General features: G+C 37.0%; 1 protein-coding gene across 1 annotated transcript in view; it reads left to right on the top strand.

Moving 5' to 3' along the window:
* The window catches only part of COL9A1 (collagen type IX alpha 1 chain), a 655,564-nt gene that overhangs the window by 349,646 nt on the left and 290,017 nt on the right, over positions 1-15,901 (top strand). The window contains exon 11 of the mRNA XM_044063896.1: positions 12,183-12,236. Coding sequence (XP_043919831.1) covers positions 12,183-12,236 — 54 coding nt within the window. The remainder of the gene's footprint in view (positions 1-12,182; positions 12,237-15,901) is intronic.

Below are 15,901 nucleotides of genomic sequence, written 5' to 3'. Positions count from 1 at the left end.
TTTAAGCAGAAAATAATCCAAAGTGTACCACTTATATAAGGCAGAAATCGAATAACAATGAAGTGAACTACCCCCACTTATCACTGGCTATTTAGGAACTCTCACAAGCTTTAACTGAAAAAACAGAGCCACAACTTCCAGCTAGATAGTATTCAATGCAACACAAATAAATCAATTTAAATGATGTATTATTTGAAAAAAGTGCAGATAACGATTTACTTAAATTCACTTATACGTTCAGTTGATTGTATGCAGATCTTGGCTGGCCAAAGCTCAGAGTTTAAGCAGAAAATAATCCAAAATGTACCATTTATATAAGGCAGAAACCGAATAACAATGAAGTGAACTATCCCCACTTATCACTGGCTATTTAGGAATTCCAACAAGCATTAATTGAAAAAAACAGAGCCACAACTTCCATCTAGATAGTATTCAATGCAACACAAATAAATCAATTTAAATGCCTTATTATTTGAAAAAAGTGCAGATAAAGATTTACTTAAATTCACTTATACGTTCAGTTGAATGTATGTAGCTCTTAGCTGGCCAAAGCTCAGAGTTTAAGCAGAAAATAATCCAAACTGTACCACTTACATAAGGCAGAAACTGAATAACAATGAAGTGAACTACCCCCACTTATCACTGGCTATTTAGGAATTCTAACAAGCATTAAATGAAAAAACAGATCCAGAACTTCCAGCTAGATAGTATTCAAAGCAACAAAAATAAATCAATTTAAATGATGTTTTATTTGAAAAAAGTGCAGATAAAGATTTACTTAAATTCTCTTATACGCCCAGTTGATTGTATAGGTCTTAGCCAGCCAAAGCTCAGAGTTTAAGTAGAAAATAATTGAAAATGTATCAATTAAATGAGGAAGAAGCTGAATAACAATGAAGTGAACTGCCCCCACTTATCACTGGCTATTTAGGAATACTAACAAGCGTTAATTGAAAAAACAGAGCCACAACTTCCAGCTAGATAGTATTCAATGCAACACAAATATATCAGTTTAAATGCTGTATTTGAAAAAAGTGCAGATAAAGATTTACTTTCACTTATACATCCAGTTGAGTACATGTAGGACTTAGCTAGCCAAAGCTCAGAGTTTAAGCAGAAAATAATCCAAAATAGTACCAGTTATATAAGGCAGAAACCGAATAACAATGAAGTGAACTACCTCCACTTATCACTGGCTGTTTAGGAATTCTAACAAGCATTAATTGAAAAAAACAGAGCCACAGCTTCCAGCTAGATAGTATTCAATGCAACACAAATAAATCAATTTAAATGCTGTATTATTTGAAAAAAGTGTCGATAATGATTTACTTAAATTCCCTTATACGTCCAGTTGATTGCATGTAGGTCTTAGCTGGCCAAAGCTCAGAGTTTAAGCAGAAAATAATCCAAAATGTACCACTTTTATAAGGCAGAAACCGAATAACAATGAAGTGAACTACCCCCACTTATCACTGGCTATTTAGGAATTCTAACAAGCATTAACTGAAAAAACAGAGCCATAACTTCCAGCTAGAAAGTATTCAATGCAACACAAATAAATCAATTTAAACACTGTATTATTTGAAAAACATGCAGATGAAGATTTACTTAAGTTCACTTATACGTTCAGTTGACTGCATGTAGGTCTTAGCTGGCCAAAGCTCAGAGTTTAAGCAGAAAATAATCCAAAATGTACCACTTATATAAGGCAGAAACTGAATAACAATGAAGTGAACTACCCCCACTTATCACTGGCTATTTTGGAATTCTAACAAGCATTAACTGAAAAAACAGAGCCACAACTTCCAGCTAGATAGTATTCAATGCAAGACAAATAAATCAATGTAAATGCTGTATTATTTGAAAAAAGTGCAGAAAAAGATTTGCTTAAATTCACTGATACATCCAGTTGATTGCATGCAGGTCTTATCTGGCCATAGCTCAGAGTTTAAGCAGAAAATAATCCAAAATGTACCACTTATATAAGGCAGAAACTGAATAACAGTGAAGTGAACTACCCCCACTTATCACTAGCTATTTAGGAATTCTAACAAGCATTAACTGAAAAAACAGATCCATAACTTCCAGCTAGATAGTATTCAATGCAACACAAATCAATTTAAATGCGGTATTATTTGAAAAAAATGCAGATAAAGATTTACTTAAATTCACTTATGCATCCAGTTGATTGCATGTAGGTCTTAACTGGCCAAAGCTCAGAGTTTAAGCAGAAAATAATCCAAAATGTACCACTTATATAAGGCAGAAACTGAATAACAATGAAGTAAACTACCCCACTTATCACTGGCTATTTAGGAATTCTATCAAGCATTAACTGAAAAATCAGAGCCACAACTTCCAGCTAGATAGTATTCAATGCAACACAAATAAATCAATTTAAATGTTGTATTATTTGAAAAAAGTGCAGATAAAGATTTACTTAAATTTATTTATACATCCAGTTGATTGCATGTAGGTCTTAGCAGGCCAAAGCTCAGAGTTTAAGCAGAAAATAATCCAAAATGTACCACTTATATAAGGCAGAAACTGAATAACAGTGAAGTGAACTATCCCCACTTATCACTGGCTATTTAGCAATTCTAACAAGCTGTAACTGAAAAAACAGAGCCACAACTTCCAACTAGATAGTATTCAATGCCACACAAATAAATCAATTTAAATGCTGTCATCCTTCAAGTGAAACTTTAGCAGGGTGTTACAGTGGTACAGCCGATAGTGTTGCCTCACAGCTAGAGGTTCCCTTGTTTGATTCTTGGCTTGCGAGCCTTCTGTGTGGAGTCTGCATATCCTGCATGGTTTCCTGCAGTTGCACTGGTTTCCTCCCATATTCCAAAAACATGCAGTAGGGTGGATGCTCTAGATTAGCCAATTAGATGGGAGACCATAAATTTACCCTGGGGGTGGTACATATGTCCCTCATGGACATGGAAAGTCAATGCTGATCATAGACTCACCCTACAAATGAAGACCATCTAACCATGGTCTGTTAGGGAACATGGGTATAACATGGCTAAGCCTATAAAGGTCCTAGGGCCATTAGACTAGTAACCTGTTATGAACCTTAAGCACATGTATTTTGCCACTGCAACTAACCACACAAATAAGCTCAACAAACTTCAGCTATTAAGTGGTATTCATTCTTACAAAACTGATAATTAGTGAAACATGGCAAAGTGAGGAAAGTAACCTTTCTGGATTACACAAATATGCTTGCGTACATAGAGATTCCACCAGGGGAAGGGGTTCTCATCTTAGTGAAATGTGAATTATGCTAGAGAAACTTTTTGAGATATTAGCTAAGACATTCTATCTGTCAATATAGATATTACAATGCGATAGAGTCTCAAAATTGTTGCTTGGTACCAAATTCTAGGCAAACTGTTAATGAACAAGCCCGATTCAGTAGTTTGCTTATTTCCAAATAAATGTTGGGCATTGTATAGTTATGGATAATTTCAATTACTTACATATTAACTGGGCCAGGAATAGTGATAAGTCTTATATGGAAGAAGAGTTCCTTGACATAATGACAGTGTACAGTTTTTCCCATCCCCCCCCCGACTCATAATACTAATGCATTAGAGCTACATTTAACTAGTGATACAAGCATTACCCCAGTGGCATTTCCCTACAGTAATTCTATGAACTACAGTTCCTTTCCCTGTCCTTATTCTCCCCAACAATCCTCCCGTATATCATGGCACATAATATATGTCACCTACCAATATATCTAATGCTTGATTTATGCTTACCATAATCACTCTTCTCCTTATTCACATGCCTTCCATTGATTTTCTAATACCCCCATGCAATATTACTGCCAACATCCCCTATTCATTGCAAACCTCTAACAGTTCCTTCATAGAGTTCTTTAAATGCCCATTTCTTGCAGATTCATCCATCTATGCCAAAAACAGAACTAGAACCAGAATAAAACATAAACCACTATTTCCCTGTACCCTCTCCCCTGAAAAACTACAACTCCTGAATGATGCTCACTCTAACCTTGGGCCTATTTTGAATATGCTGGGGTGTCCTCCATCTTCTTACCTATATACTCAGTCCACAACTCATTTTACAATAAAATTCTATCATAGCAACATCAAAAGCATCAATAACCAAACAATTGACCTTCATCTATGGTTAAATATCCATCCTCCCAACATCTTAGCCATCTCTGAGACTTGGCTAAATCCAGGTATCAAAGATGAGGAAATCACCCCACCAAGTTATAACATGTATAGACTTGACAGAAAGGCAAAGAAGGGTGATGGTGGTAAGACATAATGTATTCTAACACCCTTGAATGCTCTCTCTACCCAAATAGTCCCCCCTTCAGTAATTGTGAGATACTTATGTCCCAGCTGAGACAGGAAAAGCCTCTGTATCATAGCTCTATACATCCCATCTAATGATAACAATAACGCATTAAAAAACATCCTCTCCTAGACTACATAATATATTCACTATTAAACATAGATTTGGTCTTCCTCATCTCTGTCTTTCTCTCATTATCACCCATATGCAGAAAGATGGTAAAACAAAATTCCACCCCGACTATCTGTAACAACCCAAAAAAATGAATGCAATTTAGGGAGAAGGCATGGAAAACACGGCAAGCTAACTAAATGCAGAAAAATCTCCAAAACTACAGATACCTTTGCAATCAAACCAAAATAAAAGTTAAGAGATAAATCACTGTTTTAACACACAAAACAATCATAAAAATATCCTGGTACTTTCTGGAGTCCATCAAAAAACTTTTAACCCCAGGTCGAATAGAGCATCCCAATCCACACCCAGACAATATCATTTCATTATTTAACTCCAACTTCATTGACACTATAAAAATCACTATTTAAAATAAACACTAACCATTCATCTCAGCTTAACTTCCAAGTTAGTGGCAACCATAACACTTTTTCCATCAACACTGTCCCAACATCTATCATTGTAAGCACCTCATAAAACTAATAACTATGACCCTAGCTGCAAATAACCTACCTGCTGAATACCTTAAAATTGCATCAGATGCCATTGTCTACCCCCATCTCAATACTTATGAACAGACCCATCCAACAGTCTTATGTCCCCTCCTTATATAAGAAATCATTCAACCAACACCTGCACAAAGGAGGAAAAATAACTGATCTTTTCAACTATAGACCCATAGCTATACTTGCCCCCTATCAAAAATCTTAGAAAAATATTTACACTGTCAGCTTCTCAACCACATTCATACAAATAACTGCCTCTCTTCTACTCAGCTTGTCTTTAGACCAAACCACAGCACTACCAATGCACTAATAGACTTCTTCGGCATCATTAATCATAGCAGCCATACTGGTAACATTGTATCTGCCATTTGCTTGGACCTTTCTTTAACACTGTCACTCTCATAATAAAATACCCAATCAGATAGCCTTCCTTAATCTGTCTTACTCCAATCCCTCCTGGTTCCTCAGCTACCTGTCCAACAGATACTTGGCAGTCAAACATCTCTGCCTTTTTACCAGTCTCTGCCGGTGTTCCCCAATGGTCCATCTAGGACCACTACTTTTAATATATTTATCAATAATTTACATACTGCCTCAAAACACACCAAATTAGTCCAGTATGCCAATAATGTAACCCTTGGCTGCTCTTTTCCAAATCCAGTTTTTCTCTAATAGCTCACACAAGATTCATTCTCCTCCATAGGAAAATTGCTAGTAAAAATCAGATTTAACATTAAACCCCAAAAAGATAAAACTCATTTTCCCCCTAATTCTCATACCAAATACAAAGCTAATTTTCAAATCTCCTCTACAAATAACACATATATAGAGAAAGTCTCCAATGCTGAATTAGTAAGGGTTTTAGTAGACACCATCATGACATTCAGTCTCCACGTCCAACAAGTAATACCTCAGAAGTTACGTCTGCTATACAGAGACAAGCAATATCTGACTGAAGGCAGCCAGATAATATTAGCGTCTATCTACTTGCTACCTGGACATCTGTATGCTATTTTATTTTCATCAACCTGCAGTCCACCCTGACAACTAAAGTAGAGGAAAGCTATGTCAAAGCAGCCAAATTTGGTTCCAACAAGCCATACTCCACAGATCACTGTGCCTCCAGGCACCTGAATTGTCTCTCAGCTTCAGTTTGAAGACAGATTGGTCTTTCACCTTGAAAAATGCCCTGCCATAACTGCTATACTACAACTCCACTACACCAGTAGGGCTGTCTGCTCTACTGACAAACATCTCTTTGAAATTCACAAAATCCTAGAACTTAGTTCCCTCTCCAATCAGACTCCTCATCAATACACATATCTTATAAGATAAATTAAAACTGTTCCTACTTGACTCCTGGCATTATCCCTGCTATTGCTCAGGCTAAATTCTTCATAAATTCCCTCTCATATATATATATATACTTCCATGTCAGTGACAGCTCTGCTCTCTTATTTTTCTGTCTTCTACTCTTCTTATGACAAAATCCATATAATTATATCTGACCTAAAGTGCTGCTATTTAACTGCACCCAATGCTGATAATCTTACTGCAAAGTATATTTGCTTAGTTCATAACTACTCTATCTGTTTTATGCATCCTCACTTTGTATGCAATGCTGCTAAACGTTACCGGAGTATTCTGCATGTTGGACGTATGCTACTGTCATAATTTCTTTTGGAGCTTCTATCCTTGGACATCCACTGAGCAGGGGTTTGTCTGCCCAGTTGGATTTTCCTGGTAAACAAATGGAATAAGTAAATAAATAAATATGAGTCGTAAAGCCCTTCTTCCACTAGCTAGCTCTGACCATGTGGCTTTTGATTTTGTAACATTTTACAAAAGAAGTGTAACCAGATCTACAGCTTTCAATGGCCTGAATAAAGTAGACCTGAAAAGTGATACAAACTGGGCTAAGGGCAGCTGCATGGGATATGATGATAGCAGGGATTACTTTGAGGCATCTTGTAATAAGTTACTGTCTGGCAGTGCTGATGGGACAGTCAAACAAAAATTTCCATTAGCTACCTTGATGGAATGTTAATTCAAATAAGTGGGTGCAAAAGAAGAAACATACATTTAACTGATATTAGAGGTACAAATTTCTGACACGCAACAGTGAGCATTGCAAGGTTTCCAACCAGTTGTGTGGTGCAGTTTTAGTATGCAAAGTAAATTCTGTGGAATGCCTGGCTAAAAATAAGATGACAAAAGAAGTTTTTGAAATATGCAATTTACCACAAAGTAACACTGATGGTGCTGTTCTGTTACTGAAAGATGATATGGTAATCGACAATTCAGACAACATTGCTAAACCATTTACTCAATATATTACTGTCCTTGTCTGTGTGGTAAAACCATTTAATCAGTATTGTATTATTCCTGTCTACAATTCATTTAATCCCTGCTACGTGCTCAGTAATTACAATGGAAATGCCTTTGTCATTATTTAAGAAGTGGCCTAGCAGTGTTATGGGACCTTATAATATACCTGGATACTTTATCCATATTTTGGTCGATTCATTTGCTTCCCCACGTGCTTTTATTTCTTAATTCTGTTCTGAGTGACTATACTGTACCCTTGTTATTGAAACTAGCTAACGCTGCTCTGATTCATAAGGGAGGGATGTCAGAGTTAAGGCCATTCAGTCTTACTTCTATTTTTAGTAAAGGGTTTGAAGGGAATTTGCTATTTCTTCTTGAATATAACAACCATTGTACTTGTTTAAGTGATGCTACACAACACGGCCCTTTGAAGGGTTGCTGCACCTTATCATGTTTAACACATTTCTGTGAGCATGTAAGCCTAGCTGTGGGTGCAGGGCTTGGTACCCTAACCCTACACCTTACCTTAACAAAAACATTCCATAATACTACTGTAAAACAATAAGTCTCAGTTACACGTACCATTCATCACTAAAACTATTACCTTACCTCCTTACCTGGCCATTACCCTTAACACAAAATGACACGTGCACGAAATGTATCCTCTTCCCTAACCCTTACTCTAACCTGCAGACATGTGCAATTCTCCATATACCACCTGCTTCGACAATGTATGCATCCAGTAGATGTGCATTTGCTAGACCAGTCTTTAGAAAAAATAACGTGTACTTCTGGCTGACCAAAGCAATGCACAACCAAACACAATGCACTCACATATGTATGTATACACACACAAACATACAAATATATATATATATATGAGATGTGTGTGTGTGTGTGTGTGTGTGTGTGTGTATGTATATATATATATATATATATATATATATATATATATATATATATATATACACACACACACACACACACACACACACACACACACACACACACACACACACACACACACGTATGCATATATGTTGATAGGTAGTGACTATGTATACAGCCCATAAGACTATTAGTGAGCCTATCCCAAATTCTCAATTGCTCCAAAGCACTGTCTGGTTAAGTGTCTTGCTCAAGGTAAGACGGTAGGCTAAAGAGAGAACCAAACCTTGTAGCACAGGAAGTAGCACATTGACAGCTCAAACCTTAATCCTTTGTGCCAGCTGTCAAATGTGTCTGCTTTTTTATGTTTATGTGTAGCTATATTTTGGCCTACGAATCAGATGGATTCTAGCTTTTAACCTTTTTTGTGTAGTGGTTTATCTTTAAGTGAAACAACAAAGAGAAACGGCATAATATGAAGTTCCTTTTTCCCAGTATCTGGGTTACCATATACTGGGTTATAGAGAAGTCATTTTGTGTCAAAGCTATCTTTATGTTTTGTATTATTGTGTTATATATTTCAAGTCTTCTTTTATGTCATTTTTTCAGTAGGCTAATGTAATATGAACTATAAAGGTATTAACTTTGTTAGCCACCAAAACAACATCATGTGGCATTCTCTTTTAGGCATGTCCACTTAGACAGTACAAGTTACAGGAGGTGCTGTCTGCTAGCTGGGCAGCTTCCACACAGAAAAAGAAACCAGCAGCACAGCTTATTACTATGACATAATGATATTTAATCAGAAAAGAAAACAACTTTCCTGAAAACATTGGAGAACATGAAGATCTCTCCGAACACCATTATATTGGGCGACTTCAACTACCCAAACATTGACTGGGAGCACTACTCAAGCCCCAGCACCGTAGCCCAAAGGTTCCTGGAAATTATAAACTCAAATGCTATGGAACAACTAGTCACCACTCCCACAAGAGGGGACAACATACTAGACCTGATCATTACCAACATGGGGACTCTATGCTCCACACCAGAAGTATATCCCTCATTGGTAAGATCAGACCATAAATTAATTTCACTGGATGTCCACATCCCGACCCCACCCCCAGCCCAGAAAACCACAGTGAAAATTTCTCAAAAGCGAACCTCTCACTTCTCAAAACCAAAGTGAAATCCTTCAAGGCCCCAGGGCCAGTAGAAACTACGGCCCAAACTGCAGAATCCTATATAAATGCATTCTACGGACATCTCCAGGAATGCATGGATCATGCTATCCCAAACAAACCAAGACCCAATCATCCAAGGGCAGGCATCCAGTCTGGTGGACCCCTGCCATAAATAAACTGTACAACAGAAGGAGGAAGCTACTACATGATAGAGCAAAATCCCTAATAGGGAAGGCATCTCTGATCAGTACTAGCAAAAAATTACGATCCCTCATAAAATCCTCCAAGGCCAGCTTCGAGAGAAAAATTGCACAGGACACCAAAGACAATCATAAGGCTTTTTCAGTTATGTTAGAAACCTGGGATGCAACTCCCAGACTTGTTCTGAATTGATTCTAAATGACAAAAAATACACTGAACCCACAGACATCGCCAATATCTTGGCAGACAGGTTCAGTGCAAACTTCTCCACCCCCAAAAGAGCAAGTATCTATCCCGGCAGAGGGCTGCCTCCCAAACATCTCTGATGCTCAGGTGAAGGCTGCCCTCTCCAAAGCAAAAAACACTGCTTCCATGGGACCAGATGGCGTCCCAGGTTGCGTCCTACATGAACTCCAAGAGGAACTAATTCCTCAAATAAAACAGCTATACAATCTCAGCCTCACTACAGGATATGTGCCCACAGAATGGCGTACAGCAACAGTGGTCCCACTCCACAAAGGTGGAGCCTCTATGGACCCTGGAAACTATTGCCCCATAAGCCTGACTAGCTTAGTCTGCAAGGCTATGGAGAGGATCATCATGGAACTCATAAACAAAGACATTGGGGACCTACAAACACTAGATCCTACCCAGTTCGGCTTTGTCAAGGGCAGATCCTGCCTTTTGAACCTGGTTGACTTCTTTGAAACAGTCACCAAAGCCATAGATGAAGGGAAGGTAGTCCACACAGCCTATCTGGACCTTGCAAAGGCATTTGACACAATACCCCACTTGGGCATCATAGATAAGCTATCCAGCTTAAATATAAACCCCTATGTCACAAGATGGGTCGCAAACTGGCTCAAAGACAGAACCCACAGAGTGAGAGTTGCTGGAGCCATGTCCAACTCGAAACCAGTCACAAGTGGCATCCCACAGGGTTCTGTCCTGGGACCACTCTTGTTCGGTATATACTTTTCCGAGGTACAGGCAAATGTGGGAGGACTATGGCTCACCAAGTTTGCAGATGACTGCAAACTGGGCGCCATAATCAACTCTCCAGCTGACACAAACATCCTTCAAAAAGGTCTCACAGAGACAGATAACTGGTGCCAGCATCATGGTTTAAAGCTAAATGCCAAAAAATGTATAGTCATATTCTTTGGCAAAAACAATGTGCCCACAAATTACCACATAGGCGGAAACTCATTAAGTACAGAGAAAGTGATTAGGGACCTGGGGACCCAAGTTGATAGCAATCTCTCCTTTGAAAACCACATTGCCAAAGTGGTTAGAAAGACCTTCTACATAGCCCACCTCATCACGAAGGGTTTCACATCTAGATCAAGAGAGGTAATCGTGCCCCTTTATTTATCCCTCATCAGGCTCATCATAGAATACAATGCCCCTTTTGGGATGTACCTTACCCGACACCTGCAGCAATTAGAAAGACCCCAAAAGTATCTCACCAAGAGGATCAAAGGTCTCAAACAGATGCCATATGCTGCTCGGTTAAAAAAACTCCAGCTCTACTCAGTTGCATACCATCTACTTCGAGGCGATCTATGCCTGACATACAAAGCTATGTCAAATCCAGAATTAATGGACATGCTCCACCTCAGTAAATCTAAATCCCTTAGAGCCACACGCGAGGGACTTGAACCTCAGCACAGAAATAAATAGAACTTGCTGGAGGGACAGGTTCATAACCCAGAGGCTCCCTTCACTCTGGAATAGAATTCCAGTTCATGTGAGGCAGAGCACCTCACTGAATCTCTTCAAGAAGAATCTTGATAGGTGGATGGGGGATCGTAGGTTTGTCCCAGGGATTACTTCCATGTCACTATTAGACAGAGGCACAGTAAACTAAACCTTAAAAAGGGCACATTATACTCAAATCAAGGGGTGGCGTAAGCCATACAGAATCGGGCTAGGCTTATAATTGCCCCAGGGCAGATAACCTAGTATGAACCTATGAACCTATGAACCTATGAACAACTTTAATGGTGTATATCTTAATATAACATAAAACTTGCGTGATGCTTTCCATTTGTAACACCTGTGTAATAGAAAGGATGAATGTATCTGTTTTAATGTGTGCATGTCTATGTGTATGTGTGTTTATGTAAGACACCCACATCTAAAATTCACTACAGTTGCAAACAATACATTCTTGTTCATTTACTATTTTTGAAAAGACTATCATTTAAGAGCGGTACCTGAGGCTGCTGCTGAGTGACAAATAGCTCCTGGAGTGCTACATGTTCCAGTGGTCTATTATAGCATACCTCAGATGTATTAGGAGCAGGTGACACATTTGAGTGAAATAGTGGTTCCTGAGCAAGAAATATGGAAATTGACAGAATTCAGAGTCTACATGTAAGCACAGACTTGCTTACATCATTTGCTGTAGGGGTGCCTAGACTAAAGCAGTGTAACATACAGTAAATCTGAGTATAAATATTATAAGTATCCACATTTATTGTTGTTCATTTGGTATGCACATTTAATATGGAATATGTTTGGGTATCATCTCATTTACTGTACCTGTTTTAATTTTTAGGGATTAACTGGCCCAATTGGAGACCGTGGACCTGCAGGCCCAAAAGGGCAAAAGGTGAGGACCTGGCATTCAAGGCTCAGAGATGTATAATTTAAAACTGAGCATGTTTCATGCATTCCACATATGTGTATTTTAACTATTTTTTTAAGATTATAGTATGTAAGAAGCCCAAGCAAATGTAATTATTTTCAGTTGAGTTTTTTTTTCTGAAGTAAATTGTTTTTTTCATAACTTTAACTTATGATGCTGATCATAAGCTACACTTATAATGCAGTTTTCTGTCATTCCTCTAACCTGACTGGGCGGCATCCTGATCAGTATTTAGGATTTAACTGAATCAGAAATGTGTAGGTATTATTAGTGATGTGTTGTTTACTTATTACCTTTTTAAGCTTCATTATGCAGTATGTTACTCTTGTCAGTTTATTTTCCTTCCTTCTTTTCCCACCTTACTCTAATCATTCCTTTGTGTTGTCCCTTAGACTGTGTACTAAGTTATTATTACTGTAATTGACTCAGTTCTATTGTCACACACCATTTTGTATTAATAATACTTCTTAACTTGCTTGTCTACTGTCATTTATATTTGTCCAGGCTGAATTGGAACTAGGGCCATATAGATCAGTGCTCTACTGAAGTTACTAAATTGAATGACTGAACGAATAAATAAATAAATAAATAAATAAATAAATAAATAAATAAATAAGCAGCAGATAGCTTTGACCATCTTGTCCAATACATTAGCCTTACTATAAAATAAATATTTTACTTTGGGACCTAGGAGTACTCTATAATTGACAATGCATACTTTTGAGGTTACATACTGAAGGTACACATATTGATATACAATAACGGTACATGTTTTTGTAAATGTAAATAGGATGAATCTAAGTATGTTTAGAATGGCATTCATAATACACTACATGAACAGAGATTAGCATATACAAATACGTATAATGTGGATGGAAAAAGGTATACAGTATTTACGTTGTATACGTACACATACCTGCAGCATACTTATTTTCATAAAATTCATATGCAAACTGAAATGCAGAAATTTGGAAACTTTAAGGTAGAAGAAACCAAAAGGGATTGGTACTGAAAAGGAAATGTCAGTGTTATTAAATGCTGACTTTAGAATTCCATTGCATAAGTGTCTTTACAAACAAAAGACACCACACAGCTGTACTTTTAATGATACTGGGTATTTTTCTTTTCATTAATTAGGTAATGCCAGAATCAAGGGCTTTTTACTATCAGTTTTATATGATGGTCTTAATCTGCAAGAGAAGATAGAAGGAAAACCAACGATGCTTGTCAGTAAAATGATAGCCGACATGATCTGCAGCTCATATAATAATGAAGTTTTATTACTATAGCCATGTTTTAAAGTTAGGCTAGCTGGTGTGTCCCCCGTTATTTCCTCTCTGCATGCTAGTCATCTCTTCCTTATGAGTATCTTTTGTATTGCCTATTCTTGTGGCTTTTCCAGCAATGATCATAAGTCAATGTTCCACTATTATTACATTTTCTTCTGATAAAAATGTTGCCATCCTTCTTTGCATTATTTCATTTGATGGACTAGTATAACTTCTTGCAGTTTCAGATATCTAAAGTAAAATAAACATCTTGTTTTCGACTGTTATTTCAGCCGTAGTTGATGTGGATGTCCCAGACTCCACAACTAGAAGTTGTGAATATGCAGGAGGGAGTAAAATTAGAGTATACACTGCAACAAGTCTATAAAAATCTATCATAATATGTGTCCATGTTGCTTTATGCAATTTAGTCAATTGAACCAGATACACTAATGTCTCCCATTTTAGCCTGTCGTAGCAAAGACACTTGCAATCTATTCAGGCCCTTGCCTGGATGTTTTTATCTGCTCATACCTGCACTTACATTTCAGGTTGAATTTGTTAATGTTTTTTAGATCACTGTTTCCAGGAATGTCTCCCATTTTAGCCTGTCACAGCAAAGACTTCTGCAATCTTTTCAGGCACTTCACCCTTGCCTGAATTTTTTATCTGATCATACCTGCACTTACATTTCAGGTTGAATTTCTTAAGATTTTTTAGCTCAATGTTTCCAGAAATGTCTCCTATTTTAACCTGTCACCGCAAAGACTTTTGCAATCTTTTCAGGCACTTCACCCTTGCCTGGATTTTTTTATCTGATCATACCTGCACTTACATCTCCAGGTTCAACTTCTTAGGGTTTTTCAGCTCAGTGCTGCTGCAGCTGCTTTGGTATTATAGGTCTCATCCTTTCTGGTCAGCATTTTCAGCAGATGAGTTTATGATTTTATCTTTCTGCTTTTCATATTTTGCTCTTATGTGAACATTAACAGCATCTTTATTTCTCTTTGCCACATATTATCTGCATAGAATTGCATAATTGATGTAATAGCATGATTTTTTTGTTTCTTTTCCTATCTCTTACTGTTTTTAGGTTCATGGGTTCATAGTTAATTACTAGGCCAGTTTTTAATAGTATTTTTTATGTACCTCTGTTGATATATTCATTATTTGTTTTTAAAATTTATCTGGGCTGTTATAGATCTATTTATTTATGCATTCATTTATATGTTTTACTTGGACATGAGACTTGGAATGCTTATCACCTGACTTATCTCTACATCATGTGACTGCAAGTTTGTCATATGGCCTTATTTTGATTGACTAGAGTCTATATTTAAATGAGAGAAGCTGGATTATTTTTAATATGCATTGACAAAGAGTTCTACACTTGAAAGCTTTGCCTTTTTATTGTGTTCTTAATAACGTCTTGGACATTGGACTTCTGTTTCTTCTGTTTTTGCTTTAAGCATTGTCTCTAATGGATTAAGGTTAAAAATTAGTACAAACTAAATAGATCCATAGGATCATACAATTGCCACTGCTTCAGTCTTATTTTAGGAGTATCTTTTAAATACATCTGGTAATTGCTTACTGACACAGGCTGTAATCTTTTGTTTTCTGTCTCATTCCTCACTCAGTCATAAGCCTAGGCCAACTTAACTAAAACAAGTTTCTAGTATTGTTCTGCTTTGTTTGTGACAAATTTGACACAAAGATAATTGAGATATCACTGAGTAAATACCTTTTTTTCAAATGATATGTATTTTTTGTACAGTAGAGGTACTGATGTCAATTTTGTGTTTTAATTACCCATGTCTAGTAAGCCTCTTATCTCTTTTGCACTGGCAAGTGAGAATATTTTGCGTTTGGCCTTTAACAAGTTGTCTTACGCTCCCTTTCTCAATAAATGAAACCATAAAATTCAAGTACACTTTTTATTAAATTCATACAGTCCTAATGCATTTTATTGGTTGCTATGTCATTGATTGGAATATCTCTGATACAAATGATACGTAAAATAATAATCTTTTGTATCTTGTCAACATTAAGTGTGTTGAAAATAGCAGTGCTTTGGTTTTGTGTGTATTATGTATTTATATAGACCATATCCTGTTTTATTTGCCACCATGATAGCACACCTTTACTCTTTCATTATCACACCCTTATTTTTATATTTACTTTGTTAATCTTTCTTGTTCTACATCCTTTTATTTTCACAGCCCACATTTCAGGCAGTTTACATGATTTTGCAAAGTCTAGAATGTTCATGTCATATCCGGTTATGCAGTGCCTTTTGTCTTATTCTTCTTGAGCTATGTGCCTCTATTGTTTTTGTTTTTTCCTTACCTGTATAAGCAA

The sequence above is a fragment of the Protopterus annectens genome, chromosome 2.part2 (genome assembly GCF_019279795.1).
Source record: "Protopterus annectens isolate FY-2018-M chromosome 2.part2, PAN1.0, whole genome shotgun sequence".
In the NCBI taxonomy this organism is placed as follows: domain Eukaryota; kingdom Metazoa; phylum Chordata; order Ceratodontiformes; family Protopteridae; genus Protopterus; species Protopterus annectens.
The sequence above is the reverse complement of the archived record's forward strand: the minus strand, read 5'-3'. Positions and strand labels throughout refer to the sequence as shown.